Source organism: Plectropomus leopardus, chromosome 12 (genome assembly GCF_026936395.1).
Source record: "Plectropomus leopardus strain MGB_pleo_1.0 chromosome 12, ASM2693639v1, whole genome shotgun sequence".
Taxonomy (NCBI): Eukaryota; Metazoa; Chordata; class Actinopteri; order Perciformes; family Serranidae; genus Plectropomus; species Plectropomus leopardus.
This window is the reverse complement of record NC_142187.1, coordinates 27,068,421-27,091,262: the sequence shown is the minus strand read 5'-3', so window position 1 is coordinate 27,091,262 and position 22,842 is coordinate 27,068,421. Positions and strand designations below refer to the sequence as shown.

At 39.4% G+C, this 22,842-nt stretch overlaps 1 protein-coding gene across 1 annotated transcript in view; it reads right to left on the bottom strand.

Annotated features, from left to right (window-relative positions):
* Nucleotides 1-22,842, bottom strand: part of LOC121951230 (E3 ubiquitin/ISG15 ligase TRIM25) — a 34,421-nt gene continuing 11,579 nt past the window's right edge. Inside the window, exons 6-7 of the mRNA XM_088085672.1 lie at nt 947-1,006; nt 1-852 (exon numbers count right to left, since the gene is read on the bottom strand). Of these exons, the coding sequence (XP_087941798.1) occupies nt 326-852; nt 947-1,006 (587 nt within the window). The 3' untranslated portion in view covers nt 1-325. The remainder of the gene's footprint in view (nt 853-946; nt 1,007-22,842) is intronic.

The window sequence follows — 22,842 nt, the reverse complement described above, 5'->3', positions numbered from 1 at the left end:
TGGCATTAATGCTTTATTATTTATCTTGAATGAAAAAGCTTTGATGTAATCACAGTATAACATGCAGAAATAACACACACATTGACTTATTGGACATTCCTTACTTTGCAGGTCTAGAGTGTCGATGTTGCTGCCTTCAATAAGCTCTTAGCTCCACCAACTGTTTAACTGCTCCAGCAAAGTGTTGCTGCTGTTCAGTTATTAAAATGCTAAAATTTGAGCACAAACCTCTGTCACAGTTTTAGCATTATTTATCAAATTTACACCATACTATCAATGTTACTTTAGAACCGTTATACTTGACAGAGTACCAGTATCTTTACAATTAAAGAGAGCACAGCCTCAAAGTAGAGCTCAAACCCACCCAAAATCCTGGATATACAGGCTGGGTGAATGTAGTCCTGACTTTATGGAGCAAAACCATTGTGTCAGAAACGTTATAGAAAGACAAAGTCCCACCCCTGAAATCCAAATACACTCCTATCCTGCTGCAGCAAGGAGTGGCGATGCTCACACTCTCCTTATTGTGTTGAAAACAACAGCCTGAGTGAGAGCAGTCAAGACTCCAGGATTTGGAGTTGTGTCCAAGCTTGCAGTCGCTCCCTCCTCCGCTCCTGCCCATGTTTTTGTAGCAGACACCTATTGAAACCCCTCCGTTACCAGCCCACTCTACCTCCCAGTAGCAGCGTCCAGCCATCCCAGCTCTGCAGAGCACCTGGGCCCAGCTGGTGAAGCGATGTGGGTGGTCTGGATAGTGCTGTGGCTCTAAGCGTGTGGTTACGCCTCTTCGACCTTCAGAAAAGCTTAGAAAAGGGTTGGCTGTGTTTGGGTCCAGAGATATATCGTTGTAATCTGGGAAACCAGAGATGAATATTGTCAGTGACTACTGGTTATAATTGAACACTGGATGGATGTCAGTGAGGTTTAATCAAATAATTGTACTCACACTGTAGAAAATCGGCTCTCATCTTTGGTTCTGAGTTGTACAGTATTTCATTGTCTTTTCCTGTTAAAGAAATGTAGGAGATAGCACATAATACAACAAAATAGAAAGGTATGAAAGTGACTGACAGTTTAAAAAACAGTTTATGCATGCAGTTTTGGACCAAATGTCATAGTATGACTTTCTGATGCAATTTTGGACCACATGCTAGAGTATGAGTTTTCAGGGTGGTTTGTGACCACATGCTATGGTATGAGCTTTTCGTATGGTTTTGGACGACATGCTATAGTATGACTTTTTGCACCAATTTTCATGCATAATTATGTATTTTTTGGACGCTTTTGCGACATATTATGCTATGGCGTGCCTTGGCACGCTAGTTCATGCTTTTTTGATGTGTTTTCGCTGTTTTTGGGACACGTCATTTTTTGACATTATTGCCATACTATAGCCTTGTTTTATGGGTCATTTTTTCAGCATGCTCTATTATTGTGTTTCTGGCTATTTCTGCAGGTTTTAATGCTATGGCCTGTGTCAGCACACTATTTCATGCTTATTTGAAGTATTTAAAGCTGCTTTTGGGACACGTCATCTTTTGACATTTTGCCTTGCTGTTTTGGTGATTTTTTTGACAAGCTATATTTTAGTGTTTTTGGACATTTCTGCAGGTTTTAATGCTATGGTGTTTCTCAGCACGCTGTTTTATGCTGTTCTGAAGTGTTGTTAGCTGTTTTTGGGACATGTCATTTTTTGATATTTTTGCCATACTATAGCCTTGCTGTTTTGGTGATTTTCATGAGATGCTATATTTTGGTGTTTTGTGCAAATTTTGCAGGTTTTAATGCTATGGCGTTTCTTATCATGCTATTTCATGCTGATTTGAAGTATTTAAAGCAGTTTTTGGGACAAGTCATTTGTTAACATTTTTGCCATGCTATAGCCTTGCTTCTTTGGTCATTTTTTTGACATGCTATATTTTGGTGTTTTGGGCCATTTCTGCACGTTTTCAATGGTATGGTGTTTCTCAGCATGCTGTTTGATGCTGTTCTGAAGTGTTTTTAGCTGTTTTTGGGACACGTCATTTTTTGACATGTTTGCCATACTATAGCCTTGCTTCTTTGGTCATTTTTTTTTACATGCTATATTTTGGTGTTTTTGGCCATTTCTGCAGGTTTTAATGCTATGGCGTTTCTCAGCACGGTGTTTAATGCTGTTCTGAAGTGTTTTTACTTGTTTTTGGGACATGTCATTTTTTGACATTTTTTGCCATACTATAGCCTTGCTGTTTTGGTGATTTTTTGGACATGCTATATTTTGGTGTTTTTGGCCGTTTTTGCAGGTTTTAATGATATGGCATGTATCAGCAGGCTATTTTATGCTGTTTTGAAGTGTTTTTAGCTGTTTTGGGGACATGTCATTTGTTAACATTTTTGCCATACTATAGCCTTGCTTTTTGGGTCATTTTTTTGACATGCTATATTTTGGTGTTTTTGGCCATTTCTGCAGGTTTTAATGCTATGGCGTTTCTCAGCACGCTATTTTATGCTGATTTGAAGTGTTTTTACTTGGTTTTGGGACATGTCATTTTTTGACATTTTTGCCATACTATAGCCTTGCTTTTTGGTGAATTTCGTGACATGCTATATTTCGGTGTTTTGGGCAAATTTTGCAGGTTTTAATGCTATGGCGTGTCCCAACACTCTATTTTATGCTGTTTTGAAGTACTTAAAGCTGTTTTTGGGACACGTCATTTTTTGACTTTTGCCATACTAGAGCCTTGCTTTTTTGTTCATTTTTTGACATGCTATATATTGGTGTTTTTGGCAAATTTTGCAGATTTTCATGCTATGGCGTGTCTCAGCATGCTATTTTATGCTGATTTGAAGTGTTTTTAGCTGTTTTTGGGACATGTCATTTTTTGACATTTGTGCCATACTATAGCCTTGCTTTTTGGTGAATTTCATGACATGCTATATTTCGGTGTTTTGGGCAAATTTTGCAGGTTTTAATGCTTTGGCGTGTCCCAACACTCGATTTTATTCTGATTTGAAGCGTTTAAAGCTGTTTTTGGGACACCTCATTTTTTGACTTTTGCCATACTATAGCCTTGCTTTTTGGTTCATTTTTTTTGACATGCTATATATTGGTGTTTTTGGGAAATTATGCAGGTTTTATTGCTATGGCGTGTCTCAGCACGCTATTTCATGCTGATTTGAAGTATTTAAAGTTTTTGGGACACGTCATTTTTTGACATTTTTGCCATACTATAGCCTTGCTGTCCCCTTCCTGAGCTACCACCTTATCGTGGTGGAGGGGTTTGCGTGTCCCAGTGATCCTAGGAGCTCAGTTGTCGGGGGCTTCATGCCCCTGGTAGGGTCACCCATGGCAAACAGGTCCTAGGGGAGGGACCAGACAAAGTGTAGCTCACAAGACCCCTATGATGACATCAACCAATGGTCCAGAGTTCCCCTCGCCCGGACGCGGGTCACCGGGGCCCCCCCTGGAGCCAGGCCTGGGGGTGGGGCTCGATGGCGAGCGCACAGCCCGAAGAGGTGACATGGGACCTCCTTCCCGTGGGCTCACCACCCATAGGAGGGGCCGTAGGGGTCGGGTGCAATGTGAGCTGGGCGGCAGCCGAAGGCGGGGACCTTGGCGGTCCGATCCTCGGCTGCAGAAGCTAGCTCTGGGGTCGTGGAATGTCACCTCTCTGGTGGGGAAGGAGCCTGAGCTGGTGTGCGAGGTTGAGAAGTTCCGACTAGATATAGTCGGCCTCACCTCGACGCATGGCTTGGGCTCCGGAACCAGTCTTCTTGAGAGGGGATGGACTCTCTTCCACTCTGGAGTTGCCACTGGTGAGAGGCGCCGGGCAGGGGTGGCAATACTTATTGCCCCCCGGCTCGGTGCCTGCACGTTGGAGTTTACGCCGGTGAATGAGAGGGTAGCCTCCCTCCGCCTTCGGGTTGGGGGACGGATCCTGACTGTTGTTTGTGCCTATGGTCCAAACAGCAGTTCAGAGTATCCACCCTTTTTGGAGTCCTTAGAGGGGGTGCTGGAGAGTGCTCCTTCTGGGGACTCCCTCGTTCTGCTGGGGGACTTCAACGCTCACGTTGGCAATGACAGTGAGACCTGGAGGGGCGTGATCGGGAGGAATGGCCCCCCCGATCTGAACCTGAGTGGTGTTTTGTTATTGGACTTCTGTGCTCGCCACAGATTGTCCATAACGAACACCATGTTCAAGCATAAGGGTGTCCATATGCGCACTTGGCATCAGGACACCCTAGGCCGCAGTTCAATGATCGACTTTGTAGTCGTATCGTTGGACTTGCGGCCGTATGTCTCGGACACTCGGGTGAAGAGAGGGGCGGAGCTGTCAACCGATCACCATCTGGTGGTGAGTTGGCTCCGATGGTGGGGGAGGACGCCGGTCAGACCTGGCAGACCCAAACGCATAGTGAGGGTCTGCTGGGAACGTCTGGCAGAGTCTCCCGTCAGAAGGAGCTTCAACTCCCACCTCCGGAAGAGCTTCGACCATGTCCCGGGGGAGGCTGGGGACATTGAGTCCGAGTGGGCCGTGTTCCGTGCCTCCATTGCTGAGGCGGCCGACCGGTGCTGTGGCCGTAGGTGGTTGGTGCCTGTCGGGCGGCAACACCCGAACCCGCTGGTGGACACCGGCGGTAAGGTGCCGTCAAGCTGAAGGAGTCCTATCGGGCCTTCTTGGCCTGTGGGACTCCGGAGGCAGCAGACAGGTACCGACAGGCCAAGCGGAGTGCGGCAGCGGCGGTCGCCGAGGCGAAAACCCGGGCATGGGAGGAGTTCGGCGAGGCCATGGAAAACGACTTCCGGACGGCTTCGAAGAGGTTCTGGACCACCATCCGGCGTCTCAGGAGGGGGAAGCAGTGCTCCGTCAACACTGTGTATGGTGGCGACGGGGCACTGCTGACCTCGACTTGGGACGTTGTGGATCGGTGGAAGGAATACTTCGAAGACCTCCTCAATCCCACCGACACGCCTTCCGTTGGGGAAGCAGGGCCTGGGGACCCGGGGGTGGGCTCCTCTATCTCTGGGGCTGAGGTTACCGAGGTGGTCAAAAGGCTCCTCGGTGGCAGGGCCCCGGGGGTGGACGAGGTCCGCCCAGAGTTCCTCAAGGCCCTGGATGTTGTGGGGCTGTCGTGGCTGACACGACTCTGCAACATTGCGTGGACATCGGGGGCAGTGCCCTTGGACTGGCAGACTGGGGTGGTGGTCCCTCTTTTCAAGAAGGGGGACCGGAGGGTGTGTTCCAACTACAGGGGATCACACTCCTCAGCCTCCCTGGTAAGGTCTATTCGGGGTACTAGAGAGGAGGGTCCGCGGATAGTCGAACCCCGGATTCAGGAGGAGCAATGCGGTTTCGCCCGGTCGTGGAACTGTGGACCAGCTCTGGACCCTTGGCAGGATCCTTGAGGGTGCTTGGGAGTTTGCCCAACCAGTCCACATGTGCTTTGTGGACTTGGAGAAGGCATTCGACCGTGTCCCTCGGGAGTCCTGTGGGGGTTCTCCGGAATATGGGGTTTGGACTCCCTGATATGGGCTGTCCGTTCCCTGTATGACCGGTGCCGGAGCTTGGTCCGCATTGCGGCAGTAAGTCGAACTCTTTTCCGGTGAGGTTGGACTCCGCCAGGGCTGCCCTTTGTCACCGATTCTGTTCATAACTTTTATGGACAGAATTTCTAGGCGCAGCCAGGGTGTTGAGGGGGTCCGGTTTGGTGACCTCAGGATTAGGTCTCTGCTCTTTGCAGATGATGTGGTCCTGTTGGCTTCATCAGACGCGACCTTCAGCTCTCACTGGATCGGTTCGCAGCCGAGTGTGAAGCGGCTGGAATGAAAATCAGCACCTCCAAATCCGAGACCATGGTTCTCAGCCGGAAAAGGGTGGCGTGCCCCCTCCGGATCGGGGATGAAGTCCTGCCCCAAGTGGAGGAGTTTAAGTACCTCGGGGTCTTGTTCACGAGTGAGGGAAGGATGGAACGGGAGATCGACAGGCGGATCGGTGCGGCGTCTGCAGTAATGCAGACTCTGCACCGGTCTGTCTTAGTGAAGAGGGAGCTGAGCCGAAAGGCAAAGCTCTCGATTTACCAGTCGATCTTCGTTCCTACCCTCACCTATGGTCACGAGCTTTGGGTAGTGACCGAAAGAACTAGATCGCGGGTACAAGCGGCCAAAATGAGTTTCCTCCGTAGGGTGGCTGGGCTCTCCCTTAGAGATAGGGTGAGAAGCTCGGTCATCCGGGAGGAGCTCGGAGTAGAGCCGCTGCTCCTCCGCATTGAGAAGAGCCAGATGAGGTGGCTCAGACATCTAATTAGGATGCCTCCAGGACGCCTCCCTGGTGAGGTGTTCAGGGCACGTCCCACCGGTAGGAGGCCCCGGGGAAGACCCAGGACACGCTGGAGAGACTACGTCTGTCAGCTGGCCTGGGAACGCCTCGGGGTCCCCCGGGAAGAGCTGGATGAAGTGGCCGGGGAGAGGGAAGTCTGGGTTTCCCTGCTTAGGCTGCTGCCCCCGCGACCCGACCCCGGATAAGTGGAAGAAAATGGATGGATGGATAGCCTTGCTGTTTTGGTGATTTTTTTGACATGCTATATTGTGGTGTTTCTGGCCGTTTTGGCAGGTTTTAACGATATGGCGTGTCTCAGCACGCTATTTCATGCTGATTTGAAGTATTTAAAGCAGTTTTTGGGACACGTCATTTTTTGCCATGTTTACCATACTGTAGCCTTGCTTTTTGGGTCATTTTTTTGACATGCTATATTTTGGTGTTTTTGGCCATTTCTGCAGGTTTTAATGATATGGCGTTTCTCAGCACGCTATTTTATGCTGATTTGAAGTGTTTTTACTTGTTTTTGGGACACGTCACTTTTTGACATTTTTGCCATACTATAGTCTTGCTATTTGGGTCATTTTTTGGACATGCTAAATGTAGGTGTTTCTGGCCATTTCTGCATGTTTTAATGCTATGGCGTTTCTCAGCACGGTGTTTAATGCTGTTCTGAAGTGTTTTTACTTGTTTTTGGGACATGTCATTTTTTGACATTTTTGCCATACTATAGCCTTGCTGTTTTGGTGATTTTTTTTGACATGCTATATTTTGGTGTTTTTGGCCATTTCTGCACGTTTTTAATGCTATGGCGTTTCTCAGCACGGTGTTTAATGCTGTTCTGAAGTGTTTTTACTTGTTTTTGGGACACGTCATTTTTTGACATTTTTGCCATACTATAGCCTTGCTTTTTGGGTCATTTTTTTTGACATGCTATATATTGGTGTTTTTGGCCATTTCTGCACGTTTTTAATGCTATGGCGTGTCCCAACACTCTATTTTATGCTGATTTGAAGTGTTTTTAGCTGTTTTTGGGACACGTCATTTTTTGACATTTTTGCCATACTATAGCCTTGCTATTTGTGTCATTTTTTTTTGACATGCTATATTTTGGTGTTTTTGGCCATTTCTGCATGTTTTAATGCTATAGCGTTTCTCAGCACGGTGTTTAATGCTGTTTTGAAGTGTTTTTACTTGTTTTTGGGACATGTCATTTTTTGACATTTTTGCCATACTATAGCCTTGCTTTTTGTGTCATTTTTTTGGCATGCTATATTTTGGTGTTTTTGGCCATTTCTGCAGGTTTTAATGCTATGGCGTGTCTCAGCACGCTATTTTATGCTGTTCTGAAGTGTTTTTAGCTGTTTTTGGGACATGTCATTTTTTGACATTTTTGCCATACTATAGCCTTGCTTTTTGTGTCATTTTTTTGACATGCTATATTTTGGTGTTTTTGGCCATTTCTGCACGTTTTTAATGCTATGGCGTTTCTCAGCATGCTATTTTATGCTGATTTGAAGTGTTTTTAGCTGTTTTTGGGACACGTCATTTTTTGACATGTTTGCCATACTATAGCCTTGCTGTTTTGGTGATTTTTTTGACATGCTATATTTTGGTGTTTTTGGCCATTTCTGCATGTTTTAATGCTATGGCGTTTCTCAGCACGCTATTTTATGCTGATTTGAAGTGTTTTTACTTGTTTTTGGGACATGTCACTTTTTGACATTTTTGCCATACTATAGCCTTGCTTTTTGTGTCATTTTTTTTGGACATGCTAAATGTTGGTGTTTTTTGCAAATTCTGCAGGGTTTAATGCTATGGCGTGTCTCAGCACGGTGTTTAATGCTGTTCTGAAGTGTTTTTACTTGTTTTTGGGACATGTCACTTTTTGACATTTTTGCCATACTATAGCCTTGCTGTTTTGGTGATTTTTTGGACATGCTATATTTTGGTGTTTTTGGCCATTTCTGCATGTTTTAATGCTATGGCGTGTCTCAGCACGGTGTTTAATGCTGTTCTGAAGTGTTTTTACTTGTTTTTGGGACACGTCATTTTTTGACATTTTTGCCATACTATAGCCTTGCTTTTTGTGTCATTTTTTTGACATGCTATATTTTGGTGTTTTTGGCCATATCTGCACGTTTTTAATGCTATGGCGTGTCCCAACACTCTATTTTATGCTGTTCTGAAGTGTTTTTAGCTGTTTTTGGGACATGTCATTTTTTGACTTTTTTGCCATACTATAGCCTTGCTTTTTGTGTCATTTTTTTGGACATGCTATATTTTGGTGTTTTTGGCCATTTCTGCATGTTTTAATGCTATGGCGTTTCTCAGCACGCTATTTTATGCTGATTTGAAGTGTTTTTACTTGTTTTTGGGACATGTCATCTTTTGACATTTTTGCCATACTATAGCCTTGCTTTTTGTGTCATTTTTTTTGGACATGCTAAATTTTGGTGTTTTTTGCAAATTCTGCAGGGTTTAATGCTATGGCGTTTCTCAGCACGGTGTTTAATGCTGTTCTGAAGTGTTTTTACTTGTTTTTGGGACACGTCATTTTTTGACATTTTTGCCATACTATAGCCTTGCTTTTTGTGTCATTTTTTTTGACATGCTATATTTTGGTGTTTTTGGCCATTTCTGCATGTTTTAATGCTATGGCGTTTCTCAGCACGGTGTTTAATGCTGTTCTGAAGTGTTTTTACTTGTTTTTGGGACATGTCATTTTTTGACTTTTTTGCCATACTATAGCCTTGCTTTTTGTGTCATTTTTTTGACATGCTATATTTTGGTGTTTTTGGCCATTTCTGCACGTTTTTAATGCTATGGCGTGTCCCAACACTCTATTTTATGCTGTTCTGAAGTGTTTTTAGCTGTTTTTGGGACATGTCATTTTTTGACTTTTTTGCCATACTATAGCCTTGCTTTTTGTGTCATTTTTTTGGACATGCTATATTTTGGTGTTTTTGGCCATTTCTGCATGTTTTAATGCTATGGCGTTTCTCAGCACGCTATTTCATGCTGATTTGAAGTGTTTTTAGCTGTTTTTGGGACACATCATTTTTTGACATGTTTGCCATACTATAGCCTTGCTGTTTTGGTGATTTTTTTGACATGCTATATTTTGGTGTTTTTGGCCATTTCTGCATGTTTTAATGCTATGGCGTTTCTCAGCACGCTATTTTATGCTGATTTGAAGTGTTTTTACTTGTTTTTGGGACATGTCACTTTTTGACATTTTTGCCATACTATAGCCTTGCTTTTTGTGTCATTTTTTTTGGACATGCTAAATTTTGGTGTTTTTTGCAAATTCTGCAGGGTTTAATGCTATGGCGTGTCTCAGCACGGTGTTTAATGCTGTTCTGAAGTGTTTTTACTTGTTTTGGGGACATGTCACTTTTTGACATTTTTGCCATACTATAGCCTTGCTTTTTGTGTCATTTTTTTGACATGCTATATTTTGGTGTTTTTGGCCATTTCTGCATGTTTTAATGCTATGGCGTTTCTCAGCACGGTGTTTAATGCTGTTCTGAAGTGTTTTTACTTGTTTTTGGGACATGTCATTTTTTGACTTTTTTGCCATACTATAGCCTTGCTGTTTTGGTGATTTTTTGGACATGCTATATTTTGGTGTTTTTGGCCATTTCTGCATGTTTTAATGCTATGGCGTTTCTCAGCCAATATTTCATGCTGATTTGAAGTGTTTTTACTTGTTTTTGGGACATGTCACTTTTTGACATTTTTGCCATACTATAGCCTTGCTTTTTGGGTCATTTTTTTTGACATGCTATATTTTGGTGTTTTTGGCCATTTCTGCATGTTTTAATGCTATGACGTTTCTCAGCGTGCTATTTTATGCTGATTTGAAGTGTTTTTAGCTGTTTTTGGGACACGTCATTTTTTGCCATGTTTGCCATACTATAGCCTTGCTGTTTTGGTGATTTTTTTGACATGCTATATTTTGGTGTTTTTGGCCATTTCTGCATGTTTTAATGCTATGGCGTTTCTCAGCACGGTGTTTAATGCTGTTCTGAAGTGTTTTTACTTGTTTTTGGGACATGTCACTTTTTGACATTTTTGCCATACTATAGCCTTGCTTTTTGTGTCATTTTTTTGACATGCTAAATTTTGGTGTTTTTTGCAAATTCTGCAGGGTTTAATGCTATGGCGTGACTCAGCACGGTGTTTAATGCTGTTCTGAAGTGTTTTTACTTGTTTTGGGGACATGTCACTTTTTGACATTTTTGCCATACTATAGCCTTGCTGTTTTGGGTCATTTTTTTGACATGCTATATTTTGGTGTTTTTGGCCATTTCTGCAGGTTTTAATGCTATGGCGTGTCTCAGCACGCTATTTTATGCTGATTTGAAGTATTTAAAGCAGTTTTTGGGACACGTCATTTTTTGCCATGTTTGCCATACTATAGCCTTGCTGTTTTGGTGATTTTTTTGACATGCTATATTTTGGTGTTTTGGCCATTTCTGCATGTTTTAATGCTATGGCGTTTCTCAGCACGCTATTTTATGCTGATTTGAAGTGTTTTTACTTGTTTTTGGAACATGTCACTTTTTGACATTTTTGCCATACTATAGCCTTGCTTTTTGTGTCATTTTTTTTGACATGCTATATTTTGGTGTTTTTGGCGATTTCTGCATGTTTTAATGCTATGGCGTTTCTCAGCACGCTATTTTATGCTGATTTGAAGTGTTTTTACTTGTTTTTGGGACACGTCATTTTTTGACATTTTTGCCATACTATAGCCTTGCTGTTTTGGTGATTTTTTGGACATGCTATATTTTGGTGTTTTTGGCCGATTTTGCAGGTTTTAATGATATGGCGTGTCTCAGCACGCTATTTCATGCTGATTTGAAGTGTTTTTAGCTGTTTTTGGGACACGTCATTTTTTGACATGTTTGCCATACTATAGCCTTGCTGTTTTGGTGATTTTTTTGACATGCTATATTTTGGTGTTTTTGGCCATTTCTGCATGTTTTAATGCTATGGCGTTTCTCAGCATGCTATTTCATGCTGATTTGAAGTGTTTTTACTTGTTTTTGGGACATGTCACTTTTTGACATTTTTGCCATACTATAGCCTTGCTTTTTGTGTCATTTTTTTGACATGCTATATTTTGGTGTTTTTGGCCATTTCTGCATGTTTTAATGCTATGGCGTTTCTCAGCACGCTATTTTATGCTGATTTGAAGTGTTTTTACTTGTTTTTGGGACACGTCACTTTTTGACATTTTTGCCATACTATAGTCTTGCTATTTGGGTCATTTTTTGGACATGCTAAATGTAGGTGTTTCTGGCCATTTCTGCATGTTTTAATGCCATGGCGTTTCTCAGCACGGTGTTTAATGCTGTTCTGAAGTGTTTTTACTTGTTTTTGGGACATGTCATTTTTTGACATTTTTGCCATACTATAGCCTTGCTGTTTTGGTGATTTTTTTGACATGCTATATTTTGGTGTTTTTGGCCATTTCTGCATGTTTTAATGCTATGGCGTTTCTCAGCACGCTATTTTATGCTGATTTGAAGTGTTTTTAGCTGTTTTTGGGACACGTCATTTTTTGACATGTTTGCCATACTATAGCCTTGCTTCTTTGGTCATTTTTTTGACATGCTATATATTGGTGTTTTTGGCCATTTCTGCAGGTTTTAATGCTATGGCGTGTCTCAGCACGCTATTTTATGCTGATTTGAAGTGTTTTTAGCTGTTTTTGGGACACGTCATTTTTTGACATGTTTGCCATACTATAGCCTTGCTTTTTGGGTCATTGTTTTTGACATGCTATATTTTGGTGTTTTTGGCCATTTCTGCACATTTTTAATGCTATGGCGTGTCCCAACACTCTATTTTATGCTGATTTGAAGTGTTTTTAGCTGTTTTTGGGACACGTCATTTTTTGACATTTTTGCCATACTATAGCCTTGCTTTTTGTGTCATTTTTTTGGCATGCGATATTTTGGTGTTTTTGGCCATTTCTGCAGGTTTTAATACTATGGCGTTTCTCAGCACGCTATTTTATGCTGATTTGAAGTGTTTTTACTTGTTTTTGGGACATGTCACTTTTTGACATTTTTGCCATACTATAGCCTTGCTTTTTGGGTCATTTTTTTTGACATGCTATATTTTGGTGTTTTTGGCCATTTCTGCATGTTTTAATGCTATGGCGTTTCTCAGCACGGTGTTTAATGCTGTTCTGAAGTGTTTTTACTTGTTTTTGGGACACGTCATTTTTTGACATTTTTGCCATACTATAGCCTTGCTTTTTGTGTCATTTTTTTTGACATGCTATATTTTGGTGTTTTTGGCCATTTCTGCATGTTTTAATGCTATGGCGTTTCTCAGCACGGTGTTTAATGCTGTTCTGAAGTGTTTTTACTTGTTTTTGGGACATGTCATTTTTTGACTTTTTTGCCATACTATAGCCTTGCTTTTTGTGTCATTTTTTTTGGACATGCTAAATTTTGGTGTTTTTTGCAAATTCTGCAGGGTTTAATGCTATGGCGTGTCCCAACACTCTATTTTATGCTGTTCTGAAGTGTTTTTAGCTGTTTTTGGGACATGTCATTTTTTGACATTTTTGCCATACTATAGCCTTGCTTTTTGTGTCATTTTTTTGGACATGCTATATTTTGGTGTTTTTGGCCATTTCTGCATGTTTTAATACTATGGCGTTTCTCAGCACGCTATTTCATGCTGATTTGAAGTGTTTTTAGCTGTTTTTGGGACACGTCATTTTTTGACATGTTTGCCATACTATAGCCTTGCTGTTTTGGTGATTTTTTTGACATGCTATATTTTGGTGTTTTTGGCCATTTCTGCATGTTTTAATGCTATGGCGTTTCTCAGCACGCTATTTTATGCTGATTTGAAGTGTTTTTACTTGTTTTTGGGACATGTCCCTTTTTGACATTTTTGCCATACTATAGCCTTGCTTCTTTGGTCATTTTTTTTGACATGCTATATTCTGGTGTTTTGAGAGGTTTTTGCAGGTTTTAATGATATGGCGTGTCTCAGCACGCTATTTCATGCTGATTTGAAGTGTTTTTAGCTGTTTTTGGGACACGCCATTTTTTGACATGTTTGCCATACTATAGCCTTGCTTTTTGTGTCATTTTTTTTTGACATGCTATATTTTGGTGTTTTTGGCCATTTCTGCATGTTTTAATGATATGGCGTTTCTCAGCACGCTATTTTATGCTGATTTGAAGTGTTTTTACTTGTTTTTGGGACACGTCACTTTTTGACATTTTTGCCATACTATAGTCTTGCTATTTGGGTCATTTTTTGGACATGCTAAATGTAGGTGTTTCTGGCCATTTCTGCATGTTTTAATGCCATGGTGTTTCTCAGCACGGTGTTTAATGCTGTTCTGAAGTGTTTTTACTTGTTTTTGGGACATGTCATTTTTTGACATTTTTGCCATACTATAGCCTTGCTGTTTTGGTGATTTTTTTGACATGCTATATTTTGGTGTTTTTGGCCATTTCTGCATGTTTTAATGCTATGGCGTTTCTCAGCACGCTATTTCATGCTGATTTGAAGTGTTTTTAGCTGTTTTTGGGACACGTCATTTTTTGACATGTTTGCCATACTATAGCCTTGCTTCTTTGGTCATTTTTTTGACATGCTATATATTGGTGTTTTTGGCCATTTCTGCAGGTTTTAATGCTATGGCGTGTCTCAGCACGCTATTTTATGCTGATTTGAAGTGTTTTTAGCTGTTTTTGGGACACGTCATTTTTTGACATGTTTGCCATACTATAGCCTTGCTTTTTGGGTCATTGTTTTTGACATGCTATATATTGGTGTTTTTGGCCATTTCTGCACGTTTTTAATGCTATGGCGTGTCCCAACACTCTATTTTATGCTGATTTGAAGTGTTTTTAGCTGTTTTTGGGACACGTCATTTTTTGACATTTTTGCCATACTATAGCCTTGCTTTTTGTGTCATTTTTTTGGCATGCGATATTTTGGGGTTTTGGCGATTTCTGCATGTTTTAATGCTATGGCGTTTCTCAGCACGCTATTTTATGCTGATTTGAAGTGTTTTTACTTGTTTTTGGGACATGTCACTTTTTGACATTTTTGCCATACTATAGCCTTGCTTTTTGTGTCATTTTTTTGGACATGCTATATTTTGGTGTTTTTGGCCATTTCTGCATGTTTTAATGCTATGGCGTTTCTCAGCACGGTGTTTAATGCTGTTCTGAAGTGTTTTTACTTGTTTTTGGGACACGTCATTTTTTGACATTTTTGCCATACTATAGCCTTGCTTTTTGTGTCATTTTTTTTGACATGCTATATTTTGGTGTTTTTGGCCATTTCTGCATGTTTTAATGCTATGGCGTTTCTCAGCACGGTGTTTAATGCTGTTCTGAAGTGTTTTTACTTGTTTTTGGGACATGTCATTTTTTGACTTTTTTGCCATACTATAGCCTTGCTTTTTGTGTCATTTTTTTGACATGCTATATTTTGGTGTTTTTGGCCATATCTGCACGTTTTTAATGCTATGGCGTGTCCCAACACTCTATTTTATGCTGTTCTGAAGTGTTTTTAGCTGTTTTTGGGACATGTCATTTTTTGACATTTTTGCCATACTATAGCCTTGCTTTTTGTGTCATTTTTTTGGACATGCTATATTTTGGTGTTTTTGGCGATTTCTGCATGTTTTAATGCTATGGCGTTTCTCAGCATGCTATTTTATGCTGATTTGAAGTGTTTTTAGCTGTTTTTGGGACACGTCATTTTTTGACATGTTTGCCATACTATAGCCTTGCTGTTTTGGTGATTTTTTTGACATGCTATATTTTGGTGTTTTTGGCCATTTCTGCATGTTTTAATGCTATGGCGTTTCTCAGCACGCTATTTTATGCTGATTTGAAGTGTTTTTACTTGTTTTTGGGACATGTCCCTTTTTGACATTTTTGCCATACTATAGCCTTGCTTCTTTGGTCATTTTTTTTGACATGCTATATTCTGGTGTTTTGAGAGGTTTTTGCAGGTTTTAATGCTATGGCCTGTGTCAGCACGCTATTTCATGCTGATTTGAAGTATTTAAAGCAGTTTTTGGGACACGTCATTATTTGACTTTTGCCATACTATAGCCTTGCTGTTTTGGTGATTTTTTGGACATGCTATATTTTGGTGTTTTTTGCCATTTCTGCACGTTTTTAATGCTATGGCGTGTCCCAACACTCTATTTTATGCTGTTCTGAAGTGTTTTTAGCTGTTTTTGGGACATGTCATTTTTTGACTTTTTTGCCATACTATAGCCTTGCTTTTTGTGTCATTTTTTTGGACATGCTATATTTTGGTGTTTTTGGCGATTTCTGCATGTTTTAATGCTATGGCGTTTCTCAGCACGGTGTTTAATGCTGTTCTGAAGTGTTTTTACTTGTTTTTGGGACATGTCATTTTTTGACTTTTTTGCCATACTATAGCCTTGCTTTTTGTGTCATTTTTTTGACATGCTATATTTTGGTGTTTTTGGCCATTTCTGCACGTTTTTAATGCTATGGCGTGTCCCAACACTCTATTTTATGCTGTTCTGAAGTGTTTTTAGCTGTTTTTGGGACATGTCATTTTTTGACATTTTTGCCATACTATAGCCTTGCTTTTTGTGTCATTTTTTTGGACATGCTATATTTTGGTGTTTTTGGCCATTTCTGCATGTTTTAATGCTATGGCGTTTCTCAGCATGCTATTTTATGCTGATTTGAAGTGTTTTTAGCTGTTTTTGGGACACGTCATTTTTTGACATGTTTGCCATACTATAGCCTTGCTGTTTTGGTGATTTTTTTGACATGCTATATTTTGGTGTTTTTGGCCATTTCTGCATGTTTTAATGCTATGGCGTTTCTCAGCACGCTATTTTATGCTGATTTGAAGTGTTTTTACTTGTTTTTGGGACATGTCACTTTTGACATTTTGCCATACTATAGCCTTGCTTCTTTTGGTCATTTTTTTGACATGCTATATTCTGGTGTTTTGAGAGGTTTTTGCAGGTTTTAATGCTATGGCCTGTGTCAGCATCTATATTTCATGCTGATTTGAAGTATTTAAAGCAGTTTTTGGGACACGTCATTATTTGACTTTTGCCATACTATAGCCTTGCTGTTTTGGTGATTTTTTGGACATGCTATATTTTGGTGTTTTTTGCCATTTCTGCACGTTTTTAATGCTATGGCGTGTCCCAACACTCTATTTTATGCTGTTCTGAAGTGTTTTTAGCTGTTTTGGGGACATGTCATTTTTTGACATTTTTCCCATACTATAGCCTTGCTTTTTGTGTCATTTTTTTGGACATGCTATATTTTGGTGTTTTTGGCCATTTCTGCATGTTTTAATGCTATGGCGTTTCTCAGCATGCTATTTTATGCTGATTTGAAGTGTTTTTACTTGTTTTTGGGACATGTCACTTTTTGACATTTTTGCCATACTATAGCCTTGCTTTTTGTGTCATTTTTTGACATATGCTATATTTTGGTGTTTTGGCCATTTCTGCATGTTTTAATGCTATGGCGTTTCTCAACGCTATTTTATGCTGATTTGAAGTGTTTTTACTTGTTTTGGAACATGTCACTTTTTGACATTTTGCCATACTATAGCCTGCTTTTGTGTCATTTTTTGACATGCTATATTTTGGTGTTTTTGGCGATTTCTGCATGTTTTAATGCTATGGCGTGTCTCAACACGCTATTTTATGCTGATTTGAAGTGTTTTACTTGTTTTGGGACATGTCATTTTTGACATTTTGCCATACTATAGCCTTGCTGTTTTGGTCATTTTTGGACATGCTATATTTTGGTGTTTTTGGCGATTTCTGCATGTTTTAATGATATGGTGTCTCAGCATGCTATTTTCATGCTGATTTGAAGTGTTTTAGCTGTTTTTGGGACACGTCATTTTTGACATTTTTGCCATACTATAGCCTTGCTTTTTGGTGATTTTTTGACATGTTTATATTTGGTGTTTTTGGCCATTTCTGCATGTTTTAATGCTATGGCGTTTCTCAGCACGCTATTTCATGCTGATTTGAAGTGTTTTTACTTGTTTTGGGACATGTCACTTTTGACATTTTTGCCAGACTATAGCCGTGCTTTTTGTGGCATTTTTTTGACATGCTATATTTTGGTGTTTTGACCATTTCTGCATGTTTTAATGCTATGGCGTTTTCTCAGCATGCTATTTATGCTGATTCTGAAGTGTTTTTAGCTTGTTTTGGGGACATGTCATTTTTTGGCATGTTTGCCATACTATAGCCTTGCTGTTTTGGTGATTTTTTGACATGCTATATTTTGGTGTTTTGGCCATTTCTGCATGTTTTAATGCTATGGCGTTTCTCAACACTCTATTTAATGCTGTTCTGAAGTGTTTTTACTTGTTTTGGGACATGTCATTTTTGACTTTTTGCCATACTATAGCCTTGCTGTTTTGGTCATTTTTTGACATGCAATATTTTGGTGTTTTTGGCCATTTCTGCATGTTTTAATACTATGGCGTTTCTTAGCACGCTATTTTATGCTGATTTGAAGTGTTTTTACTTGGTTTTGGGACATGTCATTTTTTGACATTTTTGCCATACTATAGCCTTGCTGTTTTGGTGATTTTTTTGACATGCTATATTTTGGTGTTTTTGGCCATTTCTGCAGGTTTTTAATGCTATGGCGTTTCTCCACGCTATTTTATGCTGATTTGAAGTGTTTTTACTTGTTTTTGGGACATGTCACTTTTGACATTTTGCCATACTATAGCCTTGCTTTTTGTGTCATTTTTTTGGACATGCTATATTTTGGTGTTTTTGGCCATTTCTGCAGGTTTTAATGCTATGGCTTGTCTCAGCATGTTATTTAATGCTGTTCTGAAGTGTTTTACTTGTTTTTGGGACATGTCATTTTTTGACATTTTGCCATACTATAGCCTTGCTGTTTTGGGTCATTTTTTGACATGCTATATTTTGGTGTTTTGGCCATTTCTGCAGGTTTTAATGCTATGGCGTGTCTCAGCAACGCTATTTCATGCTGATTTGAAGTGTTTTACTTGTTTTTGGGACACGTCACTTTTTGACATTTTGCCATACTATAGCCTTGCTTTTTGTGTCATTTTTTGACATGCTATATTTTGGTGTTTTGGCCATTTCTGCAGGTTTTAATGCTATATGTCTCTGTATCATGCTATTTCATGCTGATTTGAAGTGTTTTACTTGGTTGTTTTGGGACATGTCATTTTTGACATTTTGCCATACTATAGCCTTGCTGTTTTGAATTTTTTTGACATGCTATATTTTGGTGTTTTGGCCATTTCTGCATGTTTTAATGCTATGGCGTTTCTCAACGCTATTTTATGCTGATTTGAAGTGTTTTACTTGGTTTTTGGGACATGATTTGACAGTCTTTTTTTACTATATTTTGGTGTTTGGGCATAATGTACGTCATCAATACTTTGTGATTACTTTTGCTGTCATTTGTTAACATTTTTGACATGCACTATGCTTACTTAGTCATTTTGTTTTGGTGTTTTACCAAATTTCTGCTGCAGGTTTTAATGCTATGGCGTGTCTCAGCACGGTGTTTAATTGCTGTTCTAGATGTTTTCTTGTTTTTTGGGACATATCATTTTTTGACTTTTTTGCCATACTATAGCCTTACTGTTTTGGTGATTTTTTGGACATACTATATTTTGGTGTTTTTAGCGTTTCTGCAGGTTTTAATGCTATGTAAGCATGTATCAGCAGGGGCTATTTTATGCTGATTTTGAAGAGTGTTTTTAGCTGTTTTGGGGACATGTTTATTTAACATTTTGCCATGCCTTGCTTTGGGTCATTTTTTGACGTATGCTATATTTTGGTGTTTTTAGCCATTTCTGCATGTTTAATACTATGGCGTTTCTTAGCAGCTAGTTTTATGCTGGTTAGATGTTTTTACTTGGTTTTGGGACATGTTTTAACATTTTTGGACATACTATAGTGCTTACTTGTTTGGTGGTCATTTTTTTTGATGTTATATTTTGGTGTTTTTTGGCTATTATCTGCAGGTTTTAATGTCTATGGCGCTTCTCACAGCAACGGCTATTTTAATGCTGTTTGAAGTGTTTTTACTTGTTTTTGAGGACATGTCATTTTTTGACATTTTTGCCATACTATAGCCTTGCTTTTGAGTCATTTTTGACATGCTATATTCCTGGTGTTTTGGCCATTCTGCAGGTTTTAATGCTATAGGCGTTCTCAGTTAACGCTATTTTTATGGCTGATTTGAAGAGTGTTTTACTTGGTTTTGGGACATATCATTTTTGACATTTTTGCCATACTATAGCCTTGCTGTTTTGGGTCATTTTTTTGACATGCTATATTTTGGTGTTTTTTGCAAATTTCTGCATGTTTAATACTATGGCGCGTGTGTCAACCTGCAGCTATTTCAATGCCGATTCTGAAGTGTTTTTACTTGTTTTTGGGACATGTCATTTTGACATTTTTGAAACATACTATAGCCTTAGCTTTTTGGTCATTTTTGACATGCTATATTTTGGTGTTTTGGCCATTTCTGCAGAGTTTTAATGCTATAATGGGCGTTTCTCAGCACGCTATTTTATGCTGATTTGAAGTACTTAAAGAAGTTTTTTGGGACACGTCATTGTTTGACTTTTTTGCCATACTATAACCTTGCTGTTTTGGTCATTTTTTCTGTCAAGTCCTAAAAACAGCTATATTTTGGTGTTAAAATTGGCCATTGATTCTGCATGTTTTTAAAACCTGCTAGAATGGCTAAAAAACACCAAAATATAGTATGTCAAAAATGGACCCAAAAGGCTATAGTATGGCAAAAATGTCAAAAAATGATTTGTCCCAAGTGTTTAAATTTACTTCAAATCAGCATGGAATAGTGTGGGACACGCCATCATTAAAACCTGCAAAATTTGCCAAAAACACCAAAATTTTTTGCCCATACTATAGCCCTTGCTGTTTGGTGATAAATGTCAAAAGATGACATACTATAAGTAAAAACACTTCAATGTATTTGAAGAAGGTTGAGACACGCTTAGTAGCATTAAACTGCCAAAATGGTTGCTAATGCCAAATATAGGCATGTCAAAAATCACTCGTAAAACAGCAAGGCTATAGTATGCTGAAAAAGTCAAAATGAAGTGTCCCAAAAACTACTTTAAATACTTTAAAATCAGCATGAAATAGCGTTGGGACATCAACGCCATCATTAAAACCCGTAAAATTTGCTAAAAAACACCAAAATATAGTTGTCAAAAAATCACATACTATAGCCTTGCTGTTTTGGCTGGCAAAAAAAGTCAAAAATTACATGCTCCCAAAACTTTTTTGGTGTAAATTTTGGCAAATTTCTGCATGGTTTAAATTTCATGGCTTTTCACGCCATACGCTATTTATGCTGATTTGAAAATGGCCAAAAACACCAAAAAGAAGTTTTATAGGAGCATGTCACTTGCTTTGACATTTTTTGCCATACTATAATAACCTATGGCAAAATGTTTTGCAAGATGACATGTCCCCAAAATAAGTAAAAACAAGTCCTACAAAACAGCTAAAATTAAACATTAGCGCATCAGTATAAAAATAGTGGCGCTGATTGGCGCATTAAAACCTGCAGAAGCTAAAAACACTAAAATGGCATGTCAAAAAATGACCAAGCCAAAAAGCAAAGGCCATCGACACCATAACGTAAATACCAAAGTAACATGGCAAACATGGCAAAATCAAAACAAACATAAAAACAAAAACATCCCAAAAAGAAGTAAAACAAAAACGCAAAATAATCACCAAAACAAAGACTTCAAATCATAATGAAATAATCTAAAACTGGTTGAGACATACTTGCCCATAGCATCAGCGCGGGCTTGCTTGATGCTGAAGCTCATCAACGTAAATACAAAATTTACTAAAAACGCAAAATGCCAAAATCAAACTCCTAGCATGTCAAAATGGGCCAAAAGTGGGACAAGGTTATAATAAAGGCCAGGAAACAAAAAATGTCAAAAAATGACATGTCCCAAAAAACAAGTAAAAAAAGCTCAAAACGAGACTGTGGCTAATGACGTGTGAAATAGGCTGAATAAAACTGACACGCCATCAAAACATACCCAAAAACCAGGCTATGGTCATACAGAAAATGGCCAAAAACACAAATATAGACGTGAGAGTGACGTGATCGATGTGAGATGCATGGCATTAAGGCAGGTTGCCAAAGGCAAGATATGGCGTGTCCAAAGACAACAAGAGACTATAGTATGGTCAAAAATGTTGTCTTAAAAAACGACATGTCCTAAAAACAGGCTATAGTAAACATACTTCAAAAATCAGGCTGATGACAAATAACTACTCAAATCCCAGCATGAAATAGCGTGCTGAAACGCCATAGCATTAAAACCTGCAGAAATGGCCAAAAACACCAAAAAATGAGGCATGTCAAAAAATGACCAAAACAGCAAGACTATAGTATGGCAAAAATGTCAAAAAATGACGTGTCCCAAAAACTACTTTAAACACTTCAAATCAGCATGAAATAGCGTGCTGAGACATGCCATATCATTAAAACCTGCAGAAATGGTCAAAAACACCAAAATATAGCATGTCAAAAAAATGACCCAAAACAGCAAGGCTATAGTATGGCAAAAATGTCAAAAGATGACATGTCCTAAAAACAAGTAAAAACACTTCAAATCAGCATGAAATAGCGTGCTGAGACACGCCATAGCATTAAAACCTGCAGAAATGGCCAAAAACACCAAAATATAGCATGTCAAAAAAATCACCAAAACAGCAAGGCTATAGTATGGCAAAAAAGTCAAAAATGACATGGCCCAAAAACTACTTTAAATACTTCAAATCAGCATGAAATAGCGTGCTGAGACACGCCATAGCATTAAAACCTGCAGGAATGGACAAAAACACCAGAATATAGCATGTCAAAAAAATGACCCAAAAAGCAAGGCTATAGTATGGCAAAAATGTCAAAAAATGACGTGTCCCAAAAACTGCTTTAAATACTTCAAATCAGCATGAAATAGCGTGCTGAGACACGCCATAGCATTAAAACCTGCAGAAATGGCCAAAAACACCAAAATATAGCATGTCAAAAAAATGACCAAAAAAGCAAGGCTATAGTATGGCAAAAATGTCAAAAGATGACATGTCCCAAAAACTACTTTAAACACTTCAAATCAGCATGAAATAGCGTGCTGAGACATGCCATATCATTAAAACCTGCAGAAATGGTCAAAAACACCAAAATATAGCATGTCAAAAAAATGACCCAAAACAGCAAGGCTATAGTATGGCAAAAATGTCAAAAAATGACGTGTCCCAAAAACTGCTTTAAATACTTCAAATCAGCATGAAATAGTGTGCTGAGACACGCCATAGCATTAAAACCTGCAAAATTTGCCAAAAACACCAAAATATAGCATGTCAAAAAAATCACCAAAACAGCAAGGCTATAGTATGGCAAAAAAGTCAAAAAATGACATGTCCCAAAAACTACTTTAAATACTTCAAATCAGCATGAAATAG